Source organism: Papilio xuthus, unplaced genomic scaffold (assembly GCF_000836235.2).
Source record: "Papilio xuthus unplaced genomic scaffold, Pxut_1.1 DF827680.1, whole genome shotgun sequence".
Lineage (NCBI taxonomy): Eukaryota > Metazoa > Arthropoda > Insecta > Lepidoptera > Papilionidae > Papilio > Papilio xuthus.
This window is the reverse complement of record NW_013530969.1, coordinates 3194371-3216891: the sequence shown is the minus strand read 5'-3', so window position 1 is coordinate 3216891 and position 22521 is coordinate 3194371. Positions and strand designations below refer to the sequence as shown.

The 22521-nt window shown below is 31.9% G+C and overlaps 8 protein-coding genes across 10 annotated transcripts in view; 5 read left to right on the top strand and 3 right to left on the bottom strand.

Annotated features, from left to right (window-relative positions):
• Positions 1 to 712, bottom strand: part of LOC106117109 (uncharacterized) — a 1297-nt gene extending 585 nt beyond the window's left edge. The window contains exons 1-2 of the mRNA XM_013311184.1: positions 551 to 712; positions 26 to 280 (exon numbers count right to left, since the gene is read on the bottom strand). Of these exons, the coding sequence (XP_013166638.1) occupies positions 26 to 280; positions 551 to 710 (415 nt within the window). The 5' untranslated portion in view covers positions 711 to 712. The remainder of the gene's footprint in view (positions 1 to 25; positions 281 to 550) is intronic.
• A 3602-nt stretch (positions 713 to 4314) lies between these two features.
• Positions 4315 to 5259, top strand: LOC106117500 (trypsin theta-like). The gene has a single exon (XM_013311848.1). It carries the CDS (start codon positions 4367 to 4369, stop codon positions 5240 to 5242), a length of 876 nt encoding a protein of 291 aa, XP_013167302.1. The 5' UTR covers positions 4315 to 4366; the 3' UTR covers positions 5243 to 5259.
• Positions 5260 to 5419: 160 nt separating this feature from the next.
• arg (arginase) lies at positions 5420 to 9068 on the top strand. Of its 3 annotated transcripts, XM_013311845.1 has the most exons (7): positions 5420 to 5490; positions 6003 to 6151; positions 6455 to 6643; positions 7203 to 7389; positions 7928 to 8038; positions 8135 to 8262; positions 8731 to 9068. In XM_013311845.1, exons 2-7 carry the CDS (start codon positions 6007 to 6009, stop codon positions 8961 to 8963), a joined length of 993 nt encoding a protein of 330 aa, XP_013167299.1. In that variant the 5' UTR covers positions 5420 to 5490; positions 6003 to 6006; the 3' UTR covers positions 8964 to 9068. The 3 variants fall into 3 exon arrangements, with proteins under 3 accessions (XP_013167299.1, XP_013167298.1, XP_013167300.1); XM_013311844.1 differs by lacking the exon at positions 5420 to 5490 and having other exon boundaries at positions 5915 to 6151; XM_013311846.1 differs by lacking the exons at positions 5420 to 5490; positions 7928 to 8038 and having other exon boundaries at positions 5915 to 6151.
• Positions 9069 to 9198: 130 nt separating this feature from the next.
• On the top strand, positions 9199 to 9811 carry LOC106117107 (uncharacterized). Its single transcript, XM_013311181.1, has 2 exons — positions 9199 to 9326; positions 9447 to 9811. Exons 1-2 carry the CDS (start codon positions 9303 to 9305, stop codon positions 9783 to 9785), a joined length of 363 nt encoding a protein of 120 aa, XP_013166635.1. The 5' UTR covers positions 9199 to 9302; the 3' UTR covers positions 9786 to 9811.
• A 599-nt stretch (positions 9812 to 10410) lies between these two features.
• On the bottom strand, positions 10411 to 13389 carry LOC106116975 (zinc finger protein 622). The gene is made up of 6 exons (XM_013311039.1): positions 12773 to 13389; positions 12398 to 12598; positions 11959 to 12113; positions 11736 to 11876; positions 11404 to 11532; positions 10411 to 11012 (listed from the first exon to the last, which is right to left on the bottom strand). Exons 1-6 carry the CDS (start codon positions 13232 to 13234, stop codon positions 10901 to 10903), a joined length of 1200 nt encoding a protein of 399 aa, XP_013166493.1. The 5' UTR covers positions 13235 to 13389; the 3' UTR covers positions 10411 to 10900.
• A 217-nt stretch (positions 13390 to 13606) lies between these two features.
• Positions 13607 to 15554, top strand: LOC106116991 (uncharacterized). The gene is made up of 3 exons (XM_013311055.1): positions 13607 to 13813; positions 13886 to 14047; positions 14143 to 15554. The coding sequence occupies exons 1-3, from the start codon at positions 13764 to 13766 to the stop codon at positions 15533 to 15535; spliced, it is 1605 nt and encodes a 534-aa protein (XP_013166509.1). The 5' UTR covers positions 13607 to 13763; the 3' UTR covers positions 15536 to 15554.
• Positions 15555 to 15947: 393 nt separating this feature from the next.
• On the top strand, positions 15948 to 19978 carry LOC106116994 (zinc finger CCCH-type with G patch domain-containing protein). Its single transcript, XM_013311060.1, has 10 exons — positions 15948 to 16256; positions 16330 to 16545; positions 16682 to 16774; positions 17014 to 17151; positions 17596 to 17690; positions 17799 to 17916; positions 18058 to 18244; positions 18465 to 18637; positions 18910 to 19074; positions 19505 to 19978. The coding sequence occupies exons 1-10, from the start codon at positions 16215 to 16217 to the stop codon at positions 19922 to 19924; spliced, it is 1647 nt and encodes a 548-aa protein (XP_013166514.1). The 5' UTR covers positions 15948 to 16214; the 3' UTR covers positions 19925 to 19978.
• Positions 19979 to 21973: 1995 nt separating this feature from the next.
• The window catches only part of raw (NDT-like domain-containing protein raw), a 39193-nt gene continuing 38645 nt past the window's right edge, over positions 21974 to 22521 (bottom strand). Inside the window, exon 12 of the mRNA XM_013310979.1 lies at positions 21974 to 22492. Coding sequence (XP_013166433.1) covers positions 22341 to 22492 — 152 coding nt within the window. The 3' untranslated portion in view covers positions 21974 to 22340. The remainder of the gene's footprint in view (positions 22493 to 22521) is intronic.

The window sequence follows — 22521 nt, the reverse complement described above, 5'->3', positions numbered from 1 at the left end:
CTCTACATACAAAGCAAATACTTACTGACACCTAAAGCGCAGGAAATTAAATCAATATGACAATGATTGATCATCGGCCTATAATTATAAGATTCCATGTTAGGTTTCCATATCTGTGCACATGCTGGTTCATATGTATCGACGCAAAATGTGGGACACGTATGGTTGCAGGCCTGATGAGCACCGACAATACTAAAATCGTTAACCCTTCGCCCGCTACTATACGGGTATTTGACTCTATGTTTAATGTTACAGAATCTGTCCGCAACTTGATGTACATCTGTAATTCATTATTTTATATTTTAGATGCCGCCCGCGACTGAGTCCACGTGAAATTAAAAAAAAATTGTAGCCTATATGTTCATCCAAACCCTGCTCTACATATATGCCAAATTTAAGTAAGATCCATATAGCCGTTCTGGAGTTACCTTTAACAAACATCCACCCATACATACATACAAACATTTGCATTTATAACATTAGTAAGAATAAGATGTACTTTTATCATGCAACAATTTGGCGCATAAATAAATCTGTCGTTTTTAGTTACCTATGTATGGTTTTAGTTTGCATTTAATTCTTTTCAAATGGCATGCGTTATGAAACAGTCTAATGACGCTGATGCCATTAGCAGTGCGAGCCACACCGCAAACCTCGTCAAACACGTTGGAACAGGAGATTGAAGAACATTCTCGGTCACTCATATTCATTCTGATATCTGTAAATAAAAATGTTACAATTGAATGTTTAAATATGAGTTTCCATTAGCAAAACACTCCTCTAAAAACATACTATCGTTCTTATTTTTCTCTTGAAAAAGAACAAAGAACAATATGTTTACGATAATTGTTTCTTGTTCAAAAACTTTTAATTTCAATACAAACTTACGGTTGGTTTCTGAGAATAAAATCTTTGTATTAAGCTTATCATCCCTGTCATCTTTAGCAAAATAGAGATAACAATAAATTTTAAATGAGAATTTTGGTTTTAGAAACCAACGGTTAGTCCAATAATTTAAATCTGGTGCAATTGTTCACATTTAGTACTCAAACATAATTTCAAACAATATAAAATATTTTAAAACGTGTAATTTAAATATTTTACTATTAAATTGGTTATAACTTACAATGGAATATAAATAATAACTTTATTGTAACACGAACAAATATATTCATGGTTTGAAAATATGAAATGTCAACGAACGGTTTGACGAATGTAATATCATTATAAATTCAATTAAATTTATCAGATTTACTGCGCGTGTGATTACTTTGATGCACGTTTCCAGTTTTGTTCAATTTATTGATATTTATGTTTATAAAAGTGATTTATTTTTAAAGTTTTATAATAGTCAGCTGCTTCGTTTTGATGTAAAAATTATATAGGAATCGTAAGAAAAAAAATGATTTATAAATTTGGAAAAACATCCGTAAAGCATATTTATATATCGATTTAACATTATTTTTATCAATTTCCTAAATGACAGATTTTAATGTATGTACATACTTAAATTGTCTCTAAGTTCAGTAACAAAGCTGCATAAAGAAGTTAGAATAAAATGTAATTTTTAGTATTTTATGTGTCAGTCAAACATATGATTATGGTCTCCCCCCTCTGCCCCCTCCCCTGTCACCCTCGCCCCTGTTCCCCTCGCTCCTCGCCCCTCGATCCTCTCCCCTCGTATCTGAGTATGTTGCGGATGTGATCACATATCGGAAATTTTTCCCCTGCAATAAGATTATTGTGAGACGGTATTGGTTTTTTCTTAAGTACACGAATAGGTTATAAGATACCGCTGTGAAAAATAAGCTTATTTCATTCTCATATCAATCAAAAAATATTGTCATGTATAAGAAGAACAAGAGTGATAAGAAAGGTGCATATTCACTTGTTTTCAAATGCAGGTTCAAATCTACATAATAGTTCAGCATAATCTTACATATATTGTAAACTAGCTGTCGCCCGCAACTCCGTCCGCGTGGATATATAAAAAAACTTAATTAGTGTAAGCCCACCCATCCATCCATCCACATCACATCCATCTAAACATTCGCATTTATAATATTAGTAAGTTATATAAAAAGCAGCTCTTCAAGGCATAAATTCGAAAAAAAAGAATAAATAGTATCGTATGTCCGTCTCCTGGCTTTAAGCTACCTTCTCAACAATTTTCAGCTATATCGGTAAAGCCGTTCTTGAGTTAATAGTAGTGTAACTAACACGACTTTCTTTTATATATATAGATTCTCGTTGTAAATTTATATTTGTATGTAAATAAATGTATTTAAATCAGACTACGAAGGCGTTAACGAAGGAATTGAGTTTCACGAATTTCACGAAATACACATTTCATTCACCAAACAAATTCAGGTAACGAAGTATTCATTCCCTGTATACGGCATTTAATCAGTATAATCTAGTCAATTTTAGTTTATAAACGAGTTAGAGTTTAACTTAAGTACAATTGTAGTTAATTTAAGTTAGTTACTAACAACTTTGCTATGTATCCTGAATGTAATAAATCCCTGGGAAAAAATATTTCTTACACATCATGTCTTTGCGTTGTTGATAAAAAACACAAATGTTTATTATAAAATGTTCGTCTGTCTGTCTGTTCGGAAAGCCGCGTCTGTTTCGGGTAATCTCCAAAACGGCTAGACTGATTTTGACGAGAAGCTAATGCATGGCTACTTTATGCGCTGTCTAGTCGCGGGCGACCGTTAGTCTGTTTTACTGCTTTACGCAAAGTTATTAATCTATTTAAAATAAAAAAATCTAAATTATGTGAAAATGTTTATTCTCAATTTTAATTAAGTTATCTCAAACTCGAGCTTATATCATTTTCCCGTAACGTTTGACTTTCTTTTGCTTTCCTTGGCTTGTAATGTTTGTTATTTAAAAAAACCGCTACACGTTTCCTACAACAAGGCAATAAAACAAAACACTTCCGAGAGCTTACACTAATCCTACATACGCTCGACATGAACTCGTTTTGTGAGAGATTTACCAAAATGTATCCCCGGCCTGTCTTGAATCCATAATTTAACTTTTTGTTTTGAGATCATATGCGTTTAAGTTACATTTAATTTGTTTGAATTTATCCTTCTAACTGGAACAATCACCCGCGACTCCGCACTCACGACATACACAAAAATCTTAATAAGCCTATGTGTTCTTCCAGTTTTTCTACATCTGTGCCAAATATCATCAAGATTCGTTGAGTTTTTCCGGAGATGCCTTCAAATAAACATACATCCATCTTTTCGCATTTATAATATTAGTAAGATAAATCGATTTGCTTTATGGGAATTGATTAATAGCATCATAAGTATTATCTTCATATCAATCAGCATCAATAACTCCATCCTACAGTTTACATTACCCTCGGGAGAACGATTGCATTATGAATGAGAAAATTAACCAGAGTATTTACTTTAAGAATCTTTATGAATTCGTAACGTCCCCAAAACAATAGCAGCATTTGAAACTCACATGTTTGCTAAACTTATAACCATAGACAAGACCTAAGACAAAAAAAGATTCTAGAGTTTGTTACGAGCAAACTTTAATAGTAATAAAACAATTTTACAGAAGCTTTTACCTTTCTTTTCAGTAGTAAGCTGTAGTTTAAATTATCGGCAATAGATACTTGATTCATATAATAAACAAATATTTCATTTTACTATTATATTTTAAAGAAGAAAATATGATGAGATACTAAGAAACAGATCAAACGAAAAATGAATATCTTATTGTTCCTTTGATATCGAATAAACCTTAATACAAAATTAATTTTGTAAATGTAAAAGCATTTTGATTCGATATAACAAAAGCTCTATTGTATATATTTAAATGAGAGCAAAACAATTCTTAAGAAAATACTTCAAACTCACGTTTCCATTGATTCAAAACTTTAAAGTGCACATACATTTCAAAACAAATAACAGAAAATTATCATAGGTGCTAAGTGATTTATCAATATGTAAACGATTCACCAGATAATAATCCACCACGTTTTCTATATTGTAACGAACGTATTTTTTAACTACATTTCATTGATTGTTATAAAATGTAATATATATATATATATATATATATATATATGATTAGTAATAGTTTAGTTGTCTGCATTATTATATTCTCAATAAAATAACGTGCGAATGTTTTGGGTTACCTATTAATCATATTACTCTTTTTCTTACAATTTTATTTTCCTACATTGTAGTGCTACTCTTTGATTACATATTTCATTACTTGTCAAAGAACAGTCATAGTTTGTTTTGATTTATTTAATGTATAATGCTTTTTGAAATTAAATTTATGTTTGGTGAAAAATGTCCATTTATATATACAATATAAATCGATTATGTTATTAATTTTACAAACAATTATCCAAATATACATATGGCTAGTCATTGTTCCGAGAATGGTTGCACTAGAAGATCCAAAAGATTGGAAGACAATAGAAATGGTAGCGGAGGAACATCCTTACGTTGTCGCCTTGCTGGACGGCGCGCTATTCTACATGTGTACTGGCACTATTATAAATGATCGCACCGTGTTAACCTCTGGTAAATGTCTTAAAAACGACTTAAAATATGTCGCAGTAACCATCGCGGCTTTCGACAGAATCTCAGTAAACAGTAATGTCTTCACGATCGCTTTTAAAAGAAGACACGGCGAATACTCCTTCCAATTAAAACCGAACTCCGACAGTGATGCAATCAAAATGCAAAATAATATCGGTCTCGTACTGACTGTGAAACCTCTACTTGAGTCGTTGGTGAGCCGGCCACGGATCGGTAATTTGAACTATAAGAAGTTAAAGAAAGCCGCATTGGTTGCTGTCGGTTTCGGGAAGATAAATAGACGAGTGATAGCCATACAGAAGCAAATATACCAAAAGGTGTCTTGTATAAATTCAAATTGGAACAATTGTGTTTGTGGAATAGAGGAGGATTCCAATTTGAGAACTTATGTGGATCAATTCGGTGAGGGAGGACCGGTGCTGTTGGGCTCGGTAGTAGTTGGAATAGTATCGTTTCCATGTGCCTCAATGTCTGTATCGTCTGTGGCCACGTACAATGTATTCACTGTCATCGGACCCTATGAATATTGGATCAATAACGCTTATGAGTCACCTATGAGATTCATATCACAAGAAGCTCAAATATCCAGTTTTCAAAAAAGAGTGGAACCGAATTATTTATATTTATATTTACTAATTTTGCAAATGTTTTGATGATTTTTTTCTTATGTCCTTTAAATGTAGAATACTTGACTGTTTAATTTAACGTGGTTCTTTAATTAGGACATCAACACTAAATATAATTCGTTAGGACGCGCCTATTTTCGGTTGAAAATTAGCATAAATTACGATGTTGTTCTCCGTACACTTCCATAAATACAAAACGAATATAGATTTACAGTTCTTTAGTGTAAAGACGATAAACACGGACAAACGGTTTTTCTTTGGATAACACAACTCGTGTAAGTTCAATCCGTTTTATTAATTATTTATTTTTTTAGTAAAATAAAATGAACATAAAATAAACGTTGATTTTAATTCACTTTATAGTTTTTTTTTATTTAATACCATCAAAATTATACTAATTAAACTTGACATTGAACTTATGGAATACATAAAGAATAGACATGCGCATCATAAAGAAAGAATTACGATGCTCCCTAATTATCGATTTGTGCCGTAAATGGTGGCGATATAAATTTAAATCAAATGCTTTTTATTAAATATCAACATATTGATAGAAATAACAAAGCGATATAAAGCAATTGATAGATTATGTAAATTTTTTTCATAAGCTTAAATATGATGTAAATGTTAGAAGAATATAAGTGTTTGAGACCCAACCTTTTGACCCAGTCGAAATGATAAAGATAAAGTCTACTCCCATTCAGTTTGTTACATTGTTTAGTTGTAGTTAAACGTTTGTTTAATACAGTGTTAAATAAATAATGAATTCCGTAAAATTAATTATTAGAAAAATGAGTCAAGCTCAAAAATGGGAGCCTTTGAAGAGTGTCGGTATTATCGGAGTGCCATTCGAAAAGGGACAAAAGAAGTACGGTGTGAGCGTTGCCCCGGCAGCTGTGAGATCTGCCGGTTTGATAAATCATCTTCAAACAATAGGTAATTATTAACATATTATTATTCGACTTTTAAAATAATTAGTTTACAGCAAAAAACGTCCTCTGCTGTCATCTAAGTTTTGTTTGTATTTTATGTGCTCAATACAAATTAAATGTCAAGTTTGAGTAAACACTGTCTAACATATTACGACCCTTATTACGAAAAAAGAAGTCGCATATATCAATTTAGAATATTTTATATGAGCATTGCAAAAAGATAGCTAAAAACGATACCGCGACATAATTCACATGATATTTATATTATGTTCCTTATCTTACTTACAAAATTCAAGTTAAAATACAGACGGTCTGGATGTCAAGGATTATGGAGATATTGACACGACGACAACTGAGGCTGAAGTAAAGGTGGACAACATGAGCCATCTCTCTCAGGTGTCGGCTTGCAACAAGAAACTGTCAGAGCGTGTATCGCAAGTGCTTAAGGACGGAAGAGTGGCTATCACCATCGGTGGAGATCATTCTATAGGGGTTGGTGAGTTTTATTACAACTTATGTATATTCAAGGATCACTTAAAATAAGATAAAGCGCTTGGCTCCTTCTTCTAAAATATGTAGTATGAAATTATTATTTTTAATGTTCATCTCAAATTGTAACAGATCTATAAAAAATTCTTCCCTACAAGTGAAAACGTATCGATGTCGCAAATAAATAAAGCTTTTAACGAAGTCCTCGGCTCCTTTGATCATTTGGAAGTAACCCGACGCGCACTGATTCGCGTCGTTAGCTACGGAACTAGTGCAGGAAATAAATCTTTTTTTGACGTACTCAATTATTTGGACACGATTGGCCGGCTCGGAAAATTGCTTAGGGATTAAGTTAACTTCCACATGTTCACAAGGCCTAATTTTCTCCTCCGATTCTTTGATGACTTTTTCCAGTTAATCGGACCTGCGAATTTCACAAACATGTTTATTTATGTGAAAGCGAACTTGGACTGTATTATCAAGTTGAATCTCTGCATTAAATACCGTCAACTAGATCAGAAAACTCGGACTCCGCCCTTTAAAATATTGGATAATTATGTGTCCAGGTACAGTAGACGGACACTATAAAGTGAATGAGGATATGATCCTGATCTGGGTGGACGCGCACGCAGACATCAACACCAATAAGACTTCGGACTCCGGATCTGTACATGGAATGCCCGTCGCGCTACTCGTAAAGGAGCTAGCTGACTACTGGCCCTACCTACCCACCATGGATTGGCAAGTGCCCAAGTAAATATACCAAAAATTATATATTACTGTCGCAATGATCTTGTCATAAAGAGGAAAGAGATGAAAGTCTTTATTAATTCTACGTTTCGTCTAACGAGTGTGACTGCTTATATTACTCCTTTTTTCCTTCGTCTAACTTACATAAAAGTAAAATACATAAAGGTAAATCATTTACATCGCATCATATTGTTGCGTTTGCCTTTCTTTAGGTAGTGGTGGTCACTTTTTTCGTCAAAAATATAAACCCTTTCATAACCATTTTCAGTACTATCGCCTCTCGTGGAATGAATTAAAAACTTCATTTCAATCTAAAGTTTTAAACACATTCTATAGTGAAAGCAAAAAAACGCTCGGTGCCTCATCAAAAAAATCCTAGGAGAATCCGTAGCAACGAATGTGTTAACTCTAGTTTAAATTAGCTTGCAAAATTTATAATCTAGTTTTAAACTTTTAAATCGCCCCGTTCTCTATTAAAACCGTAGTATTCTTCGTGACTTTATTTATGGTGGAAACTAAACAAATATTTTAAAAATTTTAGGTTTTCAATTAAGAACCTGGGGTATATAGGACTTCGATCCGTTGATGAATATGAAAGATTAGCAATCGAGAAATATAAAGTACCGGCATTTGCAATGGAAGATATTGAGGAGTAAGTTTGCGTTGGAACTTAGTTTTTATGATAACAAATCTTCTTTATATAATTTACCTTCGAAGACCCAATATTGAATGTTTAATTTAATTTCAGACACGGTATAAGGAAATCTATTCAGCATATATTGAAGGTTTTAGATCCTGAAATGAAGAAGCCCATTCATGTTAGCTTTGACATCGATTCTTTGGACGCACTAGAAGCACCTAGCACGGGCACTCCAGGTAACTACCATACACAAGAACAATCATGACTTATTTATTTCTACGCTATGAAAAAACATGTAATCCTACTAATATTTTAAATGCGATTGTTTAGTTGGATGGATGGATGTTTGTTTGAATATATCTTTAGAAGGGCTGAACGGATAGCGATAAAATTTGGCATAGATATAGAACATAACCTAGAAGGACACATAGACTACTAATTAAGTTTTTTTTTTTAATTCCGCACGGACGGGGTCGCGGGCGACAGCTAGTAATGTAATAAAACCTGGAACTGCTGCTGTATAGTGAAATAATGATTCCAAATTATGCAAAAATGTACTTAAAGCAGGTAATGCTTTGTAAATAAACCGTTTATGTTTGTAAGAATTCTTAATCGATTGAATCTTGTGCGTAATATTTCAAACAGTATTATCTAGTGACAAAATCTATGAGATCCTATGTTTAACAAACGAATTACTTTATTAGTGAGAGGTGGACTTTCTCTTCGAGAAGCAATTAACTTGATGGAAATAATTCACGCGACGGGAAGGCTCCGAGCTATTGACTTGGTGGAAATAAATCCAGCGCTCGGCGACGGTTGTGACAGGAAGCGCACGATAGAAGCAGGCCTGTGCGTCCTGAAGGCAGCCTTAGGTTTCTCCAGACGAGGCACTGCGCCTCGGGGAGTCCTAGACTTACCAGTACAAACGCACCATTAAGTTTTACAGGAACAAATTCAGGAAAATTGACTGGAATAAACAACAACAAGAAAAGTGCTAGAATTTGGGTTAATTTTTAGTATATTAAATACCTATTTAATATTATGTATTGTTTTATTTTACTTTATATTAGCACTGAGAACAACACACACAAAATATGGATCAACAAAGGTATTAAAATTTCTTATCTCAAATCTCCTGTTATAAGAAATGTTAAAGGTTGTTTTATGGAGTCATTCCTAATAACCGTATCGAAAGTGATTGAATACAATTTCATTGTTTATAATAATTAAATTGAATGCTTACATCTAAACGATATTTAATCAGTTACGTTATGGAATGAAGATGATTATTAACCTTGTGGTAAGTTTTCTTTCTTGTATTAAAAAACCATCCTGCAATTATATGGTCCTTCTTATTTTTTACTCTGTATCTAGTATGTGTCTATGGTAGAGTCAAGAGACTTATTGTTTTTTTTTTCAGATACTAGGGCTTTTCGCTCTAGGAAGCTGTTTAGAATCCACAACAGAGCATTCAGAAAAAAATCAAACCGAAGAAGAAATGAAAAACATCATATTGAAATATGTAGAAAATATCAAAGATATAGAGTCCCAATACGTTATAAACGAAGCTCTATCGAAATCTATATCACATTATTTAAACGGTAAAGTTAACGTACTGCCCTTGTACAGAATTAGTTTGAAAATTGACAGAAATCCAATAAAAATACCATGGACTATACCGGAGAAGCCCACAGTAGGTGACACTGGCAGTAAACTCAAATATGAATACATAGAGGTTAAGACAACTAAAGAAAAATAAAATCTTTACAAGCACTATAACTGAAACGATTTTTCATTTAACCTCTACTCTCTTAACTTATAAGAAACAATCACATCGACGTCAAAATTATAACTTGTATCTACGTTAATTTTCAAACAAATATATTTATTACAAAAACAAATATTAAGAAACTACAAACGTAGATATTACTTCCTATCAATAAGAAAAACATGTTATTTACTTAGTCCCCGATAACCGGAAACCGTCTCAAATTAAACCTTCCGTTTCCGGTCGGAAGGTCGGAAATATTAACGCCCTCTTTTGTCTAATTTGAAAACTTTGGATCATGTGATTATTATTTTAATTCCTATTTACGTCATAGTTAGTGCTTATTTTAATATCCAAATCAAAAAAATACTGTTACCAGTTACAAAAGACAAATAAAACTAAAAAAATTCCCTTCCCACTCTTTTTCTTATAAGAAAGGAATGGGAAGTGGAAGTGGACTTTCCGGGTGAGAGTATGCATGGGAAGGGAAAATATCTAATATATTTGCATATGCAATTGCGTATGTCTATGGACAACGGTCACTTCGTTATTTCAGCGATTTCAGGTGGCCGCTCGCTAGTTTGCCACCTTATAATATAAAAAAAAACAACCGAAATGATTTAACATAAATTTATTTATGATACCAGCATTGCTTCAACAAATCCCTGTACGCAATAGATCGCAATAGCAATCAAAAAACATGATCTATTATTTAGAGGGTGATTTAAATATTTGTGTATTCATATACAAAGTTATCCAAATAATTTTCTAATCGTATATTGTTTTCAGCAAAAAATCAACAACGTTTGGATTGACCTATTTTTTTAACTTTAAAATTATTGATCTAATTACGTTTTTAGCCCAGATATTTTATTCATGAAATATTGTAACAAAATGGATATTTTAGTTATAAATTACCAAAAGAAAAATTGATATACAATATGATACAATACTGCATTTGCATTTCATAAAAATATTCAATGAAACAAAAAAGAAAATGTTTTTATTCATGTGTCTCGCTAATGGAAACTCCGTCACTGTGTAGCATGTTAAATGATTGGACAAATATAATTGCTTAATTTAAAATATTCTAGATGTACAAACTTCTAGAAGTTGACTTGAGGTCGGTAATGCTTCTGGAACTTGTTGGCCTTCAATGACAGCTTCATCTGCCACTTGGCTTGAACCCTCTTCATGAAGTGGATATCACGCGCTTTCCTGCAATAAATGAAATCCGTACAGTCCATTTTTTAGTTGACTTATAAACCTGGATTGTGGATAATAGACAATATATTCATGGTACGCATGCATGGATTAACTGTGTGTTTCCATTGCCCTTAAAAACTTGCATAAAAACATTGTTCTTTTCAAAAACAATTAGGGGGCTTACAAAATTTTATCTCACCCAGATATTGTTAAGATAATGTGTCCGAGACTAAAATCTGTATGAAATGTATCATCATCCCTGTCTATATCTTTAACAAAAGAGAGATAGCAATATATTTTAAACGGAAATTTTGGTCTCGGTAACACATAGTCAAGGTTCCAGTAATATTCAACATTCAGTTAATTTTATTAATTGACTTTGTATAAATTTTCCAACACTTACTTGGCAGCTAACGCTTGCTCCTTTGGTGCCCATCCCAAGGCTTTGTAAACACCTAGCAACCTGTGTAACTTGCGGTCAGACTTCTTAACAAGAACTTGACTGTTATGGGTCAAATTCTGCTTGTAATACCTAGAATGTTAATATAATTGCGCTTTAAACAAATATACTTTACATATTTGAATATGACAATGATTAAAAATACATTTTGAAAATTCCTGTACTTATTGCTTTAAATACACAGAAATAGAAAATTATCTTTATTCTCTGCATAGTACAAAAAAATAATAATTGGAAGTTGCTTAGCATAGATAATAATAAAAACAATTAATTACCTCATTAGAGACCTGTGTCCAACTACAACACCGGAAGGAAGAACAAGCTGGTAATCAGACTCTTCCAAGTTGGCTGGCTCCTCCACTTCATTATCCACATCCATGTTTTCTTCACCCTCTTTGTGGTCAGGATATGAAGAGCTAAAGTTTTTTATTTTATTTATAAAGATATTTAAAAAAGGACATTCATGTAAAAATTATATTTTAAGTAAACATAAATTACCTATAATCATAAAAATCTGCATATTCCGCTAAAGCAAGTCCTTCATGTAACATTTTACAATGTCCTTTATCAATCATGTGTCCTCGGGCAGCTTCCAATGAATAGAAAGTGCGTCCTGTCTCATTGCACCAAAGACACATGTATCCTTGTGAAATCTATATCAAATAAAGTTAATACAAATGAATTAAATAATCTAAAATAATTATTGTCTTACCGTAAGTTTTAAAACTGCTGAAACACCTATAAAATTAGTTTTGCGAGACTCATTCTCTTTGAAATTTCCCTTTGAACTGATTGACTTCAAACATCCAAAAAAACAGATATAACAATGTTTTGTATAGGTATTACAGCAGTTGATATTCACAGTAAGCCATAATAATTGAACTCATAAAAAAAGGTCTAAGTACTACAATTGGTTATCAAAATTTATATGTTTTACCTTTTCACCCAAATATAACAATAGGCCTTTGACATCAACACAATATTCCACATCAGGAATAAAGAAGGAATGTGCTTCGGACATGTGCTTCAGGTTTTTAACCATATTCTTGCTATGGTGTGTACAAAACAGACAGTCTCTTGGCTTAATTAGGGAATCACTTTCCTTTATACGGCATTCATCCCATTCATCTGAATCAAGCTGAAAATTTTAATTTATTTTTTACTTAATCAAATATAGTTTGTTAAGATTTGATTCTCATACCATACGTAAAATGATGTCATAACTTTTATTATCATTGTGAAATGTTATTATAATGGTACTCAAAGGTAGAAGTTATGTTTTTATAGCTAAAATAATTCTTATAAGACATACCTCTTCAATTTCGGAATCAGTTTCAATATCTTCATCTCCTGAGCCAACAGGCTTTACAACAACGAACTTTTCAGGTTCATTTTTGATAGGAAGTTTATCTACATTATCAATTTTTACAAAACTATCAGTATCAGAATGATTACTATGGTCATCATTTCCCTCTTTTATACTTTTTTCTTCAGTTTGCTTATGCTTTTTACTATTAAGATGATTGTTGTAAGCGTTCTTTGTGTTGAACAATTTTGAACAACATCTGCAATAGGCTGATTCATCTCGTATCGCTTCAGCTGACTCCTTGTGTTCTTTTGCCCGCTGTTCAAATTCTTCTAGCGTAACTGGAGGAATTGAAGCAACTTTTCTTTTTAAATTGTATCTATGCCAGTCTAATTTATAATGCTCTCTTTGTAAGTCAGCTGTTTTGAACAGAACCTGACAAGTGATGCACGTGTAAGAATCAGGCATTTTTATTTAACACAGATTTTGTTACTTTCAAAAATTTTACACTTAATATCGAGTATATCAAAAACTAATTGCTGAAAAGTTCAATGGTTAGCTTAAAATATTTTAAGGAAATGCCGTTTTAAAATTGTGCGACGGAGTATTGATAATGAATGATAAGAAAATGAAATGACATTTTAACATTGAAAGATACAGATAACTGAAAGTAGTACAGTATACAAAGGTGTATAAAGAAAGATGAAAAATATTTAGCTCTACAATTCAAATATCACAAATTAGTAAAACTATAATATTAATTTCATATATTCTCATACGACGAAATTCATGAAACCTTTTTATACTTTTTTCTAGAATAATACTCTTTGAGCAGTATAAATGACAGTTCTGGTTCTGGAGCTTTTGCTTCTTATTTTTTGTTGTCCTTTTGAATATCATAAAATTATTTACGAATTTAGAAGTCCCTAAAGTGACGACTTTTAGGCTATTTTGCGATAAAAACTAACGGTTATAATTTATAAACAAAAGTAACAAAATGTTGGAAGCTGAGGAAGTTGATGTCGATTTCTTTACACCAGTTTCAAGGTTTGTTAACTTCGCTATTTTGTTACTATTTACTATTTTATTAGACGTTTTCACGATAATTTATTTTTCTAGCACATCTTTATCAAAAATATTTAATACTGACAAACATGAAGACAAAGAAAATGCTTCTTTGATATATGTACCACAACCAATTCAAAATGATGCACAGCAGAAAAATGAAGAGTCTAAAGCTTCACAAATAGTCTACGCTGGCGTTTTTTACGCCTACGAATGGTACATACAATATTATTTCTACCAGTATCATACATGCATTAAATAACAATTTTGTATTGGCTGAGCCTCTGTTATATTATTTTATTATATTTCAGGTCTAATAATGCATATGTGTCTAAAGGGAAAACAGGTGCTGCCATAATAAAAAATCAAAAAACTGAACAATGTAACATTATCTTATATGATTCTAATAAAGTTACTTTATCTTGTACAAATATTTCTCCACAACTGAAGGTAGTTATTAAGGAAAATGCAAATTTATCATTTTATGATAACACTGGAAAATATTGGAGTTTATATGGTACTGAAGCAGAAATTTCAAAATGTATTGAAAACTTAAAATTGTTGGGTGTTACTATGGAAAATTCAAATGAGGATAGTAAAAGTAAGCCTGAAATTATGAAATGTGAAGAAAATAACATATTAACTCAAAATCCTACAGATCATAAGGAAAGTGACACAGATTCATCAATAAATAGGAGAACTAAAGATTCAATTTTAAAAAGAATGGCTACTATGGGTCATTCTGTGTTACCAATACAATCTACAAATTATACAAAATCTAATTCTTCTGATTCTGATGAAAGTGCTGAAAAAGTCATAAGGCATAAGCCTCAAAGAAGTACAACAAAAACTAAAACATCTGAAAAAATAGATTGCACCGACAGTTGTACAGAAATTAATTGGAAAAAAACAAGTCCAATATTACAAAACCAAGAAAATATTACGGTTACTTCATATGATCATCGGATTGTGCCAATTTCTAGTTCTAATATAATGAATAATCCAATTCTGAACAACTCAAATGAATTAAATTTATTTATGTCTGAACAAAGAATAAGCAATAGTGAAATAAGAATAAATATGAATAGAATGACAGACAAACTGGATAAAATATTGGACAACATCCAAGGTGTATGCAATCAAGGGAGTAACAATAATATTGGGTATGAAAACAGTATCGTCCAAAAATTATTAGCTGAGTATGAAAATAAAATAAAGTTATATGAAGATTTCATAATGTCAAAAGGATTGGATTGTAGCATTTTAAAATCATCACAAAAACAAGAAAATGATGACTTAAATGTCTACAAAAATAAAATTACCGGCCTTCAAAACATTATTGAAAAACAGGAAGAGGAAAATTCTAGATTGTCCAATGAATTAAAGTCTTTGGAAGAAAAATATAAAAGATTATGCAAAGAAAGAGAAGAAGAAGATGACATTAAAACAAAAGAAGTAACATTCTTAAGAAATGAATTGAATATGAGAAATGAGGAACTTAAAACTCAAGCAGAACAAATGGAAAATAATATACAGCGGAATAAAGATGATATTAAAAATAAACTTAAATCTATAATGAATAGAACATTCCATGCTCTGTCTGCCAATTTCGATGTCAATGAAAGTTACACTGGACCAGACGTTAAATCATTACTAGCAAGTGTTATTAAAAAAGAGACAATAGGAGCATTAAATGATGTATAAATTATGAATGCAATAAAAATGTAAATTTGTATTTCTTGTTTTAATCTTATATTTATGCTATTTAGGCTCAGGCATATTTAGTTAATTAATTAGTCATAATTTTTAACTTATAGCAATATTCGAGCACGATCGACGTAAGTGGCGCGCCTCAAAAGGACTGGTACTAACATTCAAGTCGGCTCATACATCTCGCTCTCACTTCTATTTGGTATGGAACCAACTTAAGACGTTTATAAAAGACTAAACTGACACTAACTTACCTAAAATGGAACCGAGACTTAACTGCGGTTTTTATTTGCATTTTATACTATCTACTACTTTTCTAAAGAGTTCCTGGGTTTGGATTTAATCTACTTTATCAAAGCCCATAGACTAAGAAAATAAGCATAGATTTTAATTTCAGCTGTCAGCGCACGCGGAAAAATGTCATGTCAAAAAGCCAAAAGTACCAAAATATGAGCCGTAGTTAATTTCTTTACGCTGCTCTTTTTACCTTAATATATTACCAGTTTAAATATAAGGAATGTTTTATGTACTGACATAATTTGTAGCTGTTGAAAAGATAATTATTAATGTTTCTTTTCATTAATATTTTAACAACAAACCTTTTGATGTTTGCATTGGTATTTAATTCATTAAAAAATATTAATAGCGAACAAATCTTTTACCAACTAATAAGATGGAAGAATTACAAAATTCTTTAGCTCAATACAACGAGCAAGTAAGGCTTAATTTTTTGTCATGGAAATGAATAAATTATGTGCAATCTTAACTATGAAATCTTGCGTGTATAGTTACAGTTTGTTAATGATTCCCTTGCGGACGCTCAAGGTGATATGCGAGAATCGCTGTTGACACTAAAGTCACAGATGCAAAAGCTGATCCAAGTTACACAAGAAAGCCTGGATGCACAATCTAAAGAAACGAAAAAAGAGCAAAATGAGGAAAACAATGTCTTGGGAACTGATAGTAGCAAGAATGAATTGGATGATGAATATGCGTTGTTTATGGTAAATAAATAAAAATTTAACTCGTACTTTTCCAAGTCATCTAAGTTAATTATTTCATGTTGCTATTTTGAATTGTACATTAGTTATGTCTTGTTAATTTCAACTCAATTGTGGGTACTGTAATTTAATTTTACAGCAAGAAATGTCTAAAAGTGGAGCATATAGTACAGAAAACAATCAAGATTCTATGGAAGCATCAAAAGAGGATGATAATAAAAGTGATATAGAGGTAAAAGTATAAACATCATAATACAAACCCTTATATAATGGGGAACATTGCCTATATTATTCATTGTTCAAATGTTTTGGAAACTAAATGTCTACCTTATGAAAATAGGACAAACTAATGGTCGATACACCGTAATATACAATGAAAAGACATTTGTCTCTAAAGGGATCCCATAAAAATATAACTCTTCATCTTCAGGGTCAATATATAGCAATACTTTATCTAAAAATTATTTCAAGGATGAGCTAGCAACTCTGCTGGGTATGAAATGTGCTGTGTATCATACACACAAGTGGGGTGGACAGCCGAGCCTGCACAATGCCATGGTCAGCACTGTAGAGCCGCACCAGGATAATGATCAGTTTTCTGATCTACAGGTATGACTTTAAAACTTCTTATGAATCTTTTTCTTTAACTTTCTATCTATTCCACAAAGTTAAATAAATTAAATGGTAATCAAAAATATATATACCTTTACTTGTTGCATAGTAGAGATGGCCTGACACATAAGATTCAAGGAGTTGCAAAAGTTAAACTGCAACTAACTAGTGAAATGCTAATGCAAAGACTCTTTATGATTTTTCTAGTTTCAGTTTTAGGGTATACCAAGGTATATTTTCGTTTTGTTAAGACTAGCTGTCGTCCGTGACTCCGTCCATGCAGAATTAAAAAAAAAATGTAGCCTATCTATTCTTACAGTCTATGTTCTATTTGTGGGCCTAATTTCATTGATATCCAATTAGCCGTTTCAGAGATACCTTCTAACAAACAAATATACACAATTATAATATTAGTAAGATGTATATTGTAATTGTCTTCAGGTCAGAGTACTGTTTACACATCCAACACATGCAGAAATGTTGCCATGTCCATTTTATCTTGATGGGGAGTGCAAGTTTAGTGATGAGCAATGTAGGTGAGTTTGTCACATTATAATATTGAATATTCTTTTAAAAATATAATACAGTTTTCATGCTAATATATTTTTATGCACCCAAATTAATGTATTGTTTTATTTTTAAAGATATTCTCATGGGGCGTTAGTACAATTGTCCAATTTAAAGGAAGCTATAGAACCTAATTATGAATCTATAAAACCAGGAAGTAGGATATTGCTCAAACTAAAGCCAGCTGATGGTGAGGTATGTAAAAGTATTTATTATTTCTTATACATTATGTAATAGATGACACAAAAAAATATAATAACTTTGTTAAGTAAATGTGGATTATTTAAACTAATGTTTTAAGATACAAAATTTATAAGAGCACTTATATTTTTACAGGATATCAGTGTAGCAAAGAAATCCACTGAAAAGTATCATTTATGGCACATAGCTGTAGTCAAAAGTGTTGACTTTGATAACAAAGAATGTGTAGCAAAATTAGAGAATGGTGTGAAAACTGGCGAGAAAAGAAAAATATCGGCGGATGAATTTCATTTGTCATTTGAAGAAATATTTCCATTAAGCAGTAAGTTTTTTTTTTTTAGGAAGTTGCATTATTTATAAGTCTTTTTCTTGAAGAAAATGTTTAGCATCCATGGATAGCCAGCAATCTTTAATTGTCTTTATGTATATTCAAAACATGCGATAACTATTATTTCTATCCACCTTCTGTGCCTAATTTTTTCATAATGAACTTAAGGCAGGAGTTTGGTTATCTATTAAATCTTTTTTATTATGTTCTATAGATGACAATGAAGATGTGGAGTCAGACGACAGTCTCAGTGACACGGAGTACCCCGAGAACAAGTTGTGTCGAGCGGAGTCTGAGAGTGCAATCCCCGGCCGCCCAGAACTGCTTGCTGAGAAAAGTGTGCTTGCTAACGCACCTGCTATAGGAGAATGGGAGCGATATACAAGAGTGAGTATGTATCTATATTATTATGTAATACATCTTTTTTTATTCAGGTGCTTGTAGTAAAACAAAATAAGTACTTTTTCCTCCCTTAAAAGAACTAACAAAAAAAAATTCATTTCATTGTTTCTTGGTTGTAGGACATATATTTGTTGTCCTTTTCACATATTATACGATTGTTTTCAGAGACTTGAATATATTGTAATAGTCGCTATAAAGTTTGAATCATACATAATGTTTGAACATGTTATGTATGTGTGTGAGTGTGTGTGCGTCAGGGTATCGGTTCGAAGCTGCTACTGTCGATGGGTTACGTGCCGGGGAGCGGGCTGGGCGCGGCGGGCGCGGGCCGGCTGCAGCCAGTGGAGGCGCGCGCGCTGCCCGCCGGCCGCACGCTCGACCACTGCATGCAAATCTCACAAGCCGCAAACGATCCGCTCAAGGTCACTATATTAACTATTAGTTTTTTTTTTGTTCAAAGTATAAACAATTTGAGTTAGTCGATCTATTCACACTGTCCAAGTAATACATCTGTGAAAAATTACCATATTGTATAATGTCCACTCAGTGTCATCGGCACCATCGGAATAAAAGTGTTATTATTTTTTTAAAGATAAATTTATTTATTTTAAAAAGACCTTTTAGACTTTTTTAGCAATAATATATAAAGTACTGTTTGCTTATGGATTTCATCTTCTTAATAATAATTATTATTGGCGCGATTGTACATAACCACAAGGGGATGTTGTAACAGAAACCACATCAAACACAACCTGATGCTAGAAAATGTTTTACTCTAGTCAAAAGATGCTTTGCATTGAAAATTTTCTGCAAACTTTTTTTCTAAATCTTGTGTTTCATTGATTTGTGCAGGTTGAGCAGAAATTGAAGCGATTACAAAAAAGAGAAGAGGAAAGAAATAAGAGAGCGTACGAACGAGAAAAGGAGCGCGAGAGAAGAAACGTCTTCAACTTTCTGAATCGAACTCTCGGCGATTCGAGTGACAAGCCTGAAACATCAGACACGTCACTAACCGACATAAAACAATCCACAAACAAAGATCTTAATATAGAACAATTTAAGATCGCACAGGACAGCAAGAGACTTGAATTGGAATTAAATAAATTAAAGAATTCTTTGAATAAATATCCGTCGGGTTCAAGTGTATCGCTAAATATTAAAAGTCAGATTGCAGAAAAGAGCAGGGAATTGGACAATCTTAAAAGTAGAGAACAGAATATTGAAAAAGAACAAAGACGACGCAAAGATAAGAAGAATATGACAGTGTTTTAAATATTAAGTACATTATGTATTATTTTATTAAAAATAATCTTATCATGTTTAATAAAAAAAATTAAGATAAACAATGTGTTTTTATATACCTTTTTTACGATTATTCAGCTAAGAACTCACAAATAATTTCAACTGGGAATGACTCATTAACCGTTGATTTCCGAGAGTCAAATCTTTGACAAAGCAGAGCTAAAAGTTTTGAGGTTTGATTTCAGAAAGCCACAGTAAATAAATAAAACAAATATTTAATTATTACAAATATTTATATTTACATGTGATGTTTTTAGTTTTATAATAAGCGTACATGGCATATAATTACAATTAATAATGACATTTCACTATAAATTAGATTTTTGTACTATCAAACAATATTACGAAGTACTTAAAAATGTTAACGCAGAGAGTGACTAGCAAAATGACATTTGCTGCTTTTATTATATTAAAAAAAATGTAATAATTTTAGCGACAGTGGGTCAAAATTTATTTAAAACTTACAATTATCTATTATTATCTATGTTATACCTAGTTTAGGTATTTATGAGGCTTTTAAAACCTCAATAAAGTTTAAAAGTGTTACCGCATTGATGTAGCATTTTCCGCGACTAAAAAATTCCGTTACAACTAGAATGAGTATATGAAATAACGATTAAATGTTACATAATAATTATTATTCATTGCAATTAATTTTAATCTTAAATTTGCTACGTGAGCAATATATTTGTACTCTTCATGATTCCAAAACAATTATTACATTTGCCTATATTGCCAATACACTAAAAGATCTATATGTTCAAGATTTAAATACATAAATGAGTCATAGTGAAGTATAATATATAAAACTCATAACATTTTGATGGATAAAACGGACTTCAAACTTTTTGTTGTTGATCTCGACATTATATTATTTAACAAGAAAAAGATTGTGCTGTTTAAAAATAATTACAACTGTCTCTTGAATTTTTACACATCTCCAACTCATTCATTCTCTTTGAATAAAACAGAGATAGAAATAGAAATCCACGGATTTCTTTTTTTCTTTTTGAACATAATTTAGAATATTTTGTAAAATAGTAAATTCTCACTATCATTTATGTCTTTAAATCTTTAGTATATGAATTGTCTGTGACCCACTAAATGTCTTATTCTTAGAAACAAAAATTTTCAATGCATTTATAATATAAAATTCATTGAACTAGTAAAAGACAATGGAGTAAAATTTTAATGTACTTTATGCATAGTGCGTTGGACACGTGCATTTGTCATGTTGGATAAACACTAACTGACGCACTCAAAGACGTTTAATTTCAACTAAGAAAGGACCCTTATGTGACCATTGTCACTAACAAAGGACCCTTAAGTGACAATTGTTACTAACGGAGGACCCTTATGTCACTATTATCACCAAGTGAAAAATGTGACTAAGGGAGGCCCTTGAGTGACCATTGTCACTAAAGAAGGCCCCTTATGTGACCATTGATTGTCTCTGAGTGCTACAATAATTAACTATTTTTGTTTCTCTGGTCCACTCTAGTAATACCGTTACACTGCAAATTAAACATTCATTGATAATTTAAAGGATCTCCTTAGAATTTCGTAATAGAAATTCTACCGAAGTTTATTTACATTTTTTTTTATTTTTCCCATCACCATCCACTCTGGCCTCACGCATGCTTAGTTAAAATTTGTTTAAAATAATTAGTGCCTATATATTATATTTAATATAATACATTAGAGAGTGACAAAATAAAAGAGAGACATTGTTTTGTACTAGACTAAAAGATTTTCATATAACACGTTAGATATAAGTACATAATATATATGAGACTCCTTGACGCGCCATTTTAACGATGTTTAAAGTTTTTTTTTGTCTTTATTGTGTTAATTGTGATTAGAAATGGAATTATACGAGGAATCTTTGCAAACTGTCTCGTCGACATTGTAGTAGCAAATGAGATTCAATACAACACTATCAATAGCGATGCAACAAATAAAGCAAATACCATTTCATTTATTCTGTGCTTTCTTTTAGACAATCAACTATGGCTTTTTATCTGCATTGGCTATTAAATCGCTAGTGATGACGTCACTTCTTGCAATGTATCCCCGGAATGATCTCACAAATTGGGCACGTTAAAGTTGCGTTTCCATTGAAATAAAAAGTGCTTTACAAAGGTACGTTTACATGGAAACGACCAAAAGATTAACCAAATGCAAATATGTAATCTAAACCCACAACAAACAATTCATAAGTTTTATCTGCTTTTTAAACAGTATTAAGAAACAGTATTATTCAATGTAACACAACTTTACCGGCTCTTTACTTGTATAACAAAACTTCATCGGCAGCGGTGTAGTCTTCAATATTTCAGAGTAAACACGCCTGTATTGTGTGAGGTTTAAGTGCGACATTCGCGTGCTAGAGTTCAGTGCGCAGACGTCGCACGACACACAGCATGGCGTCGTCTACATTATCAAACACCGGTACGGAGGAGCGCCGCGCCAGGTCCACGAGGTAATGTCGACCACGATTGTAATCTTTTACTGCTGCTTCACTGTACTGTTGACAAAAAAAAAGAAATTAATCATCAGTTTTCTTT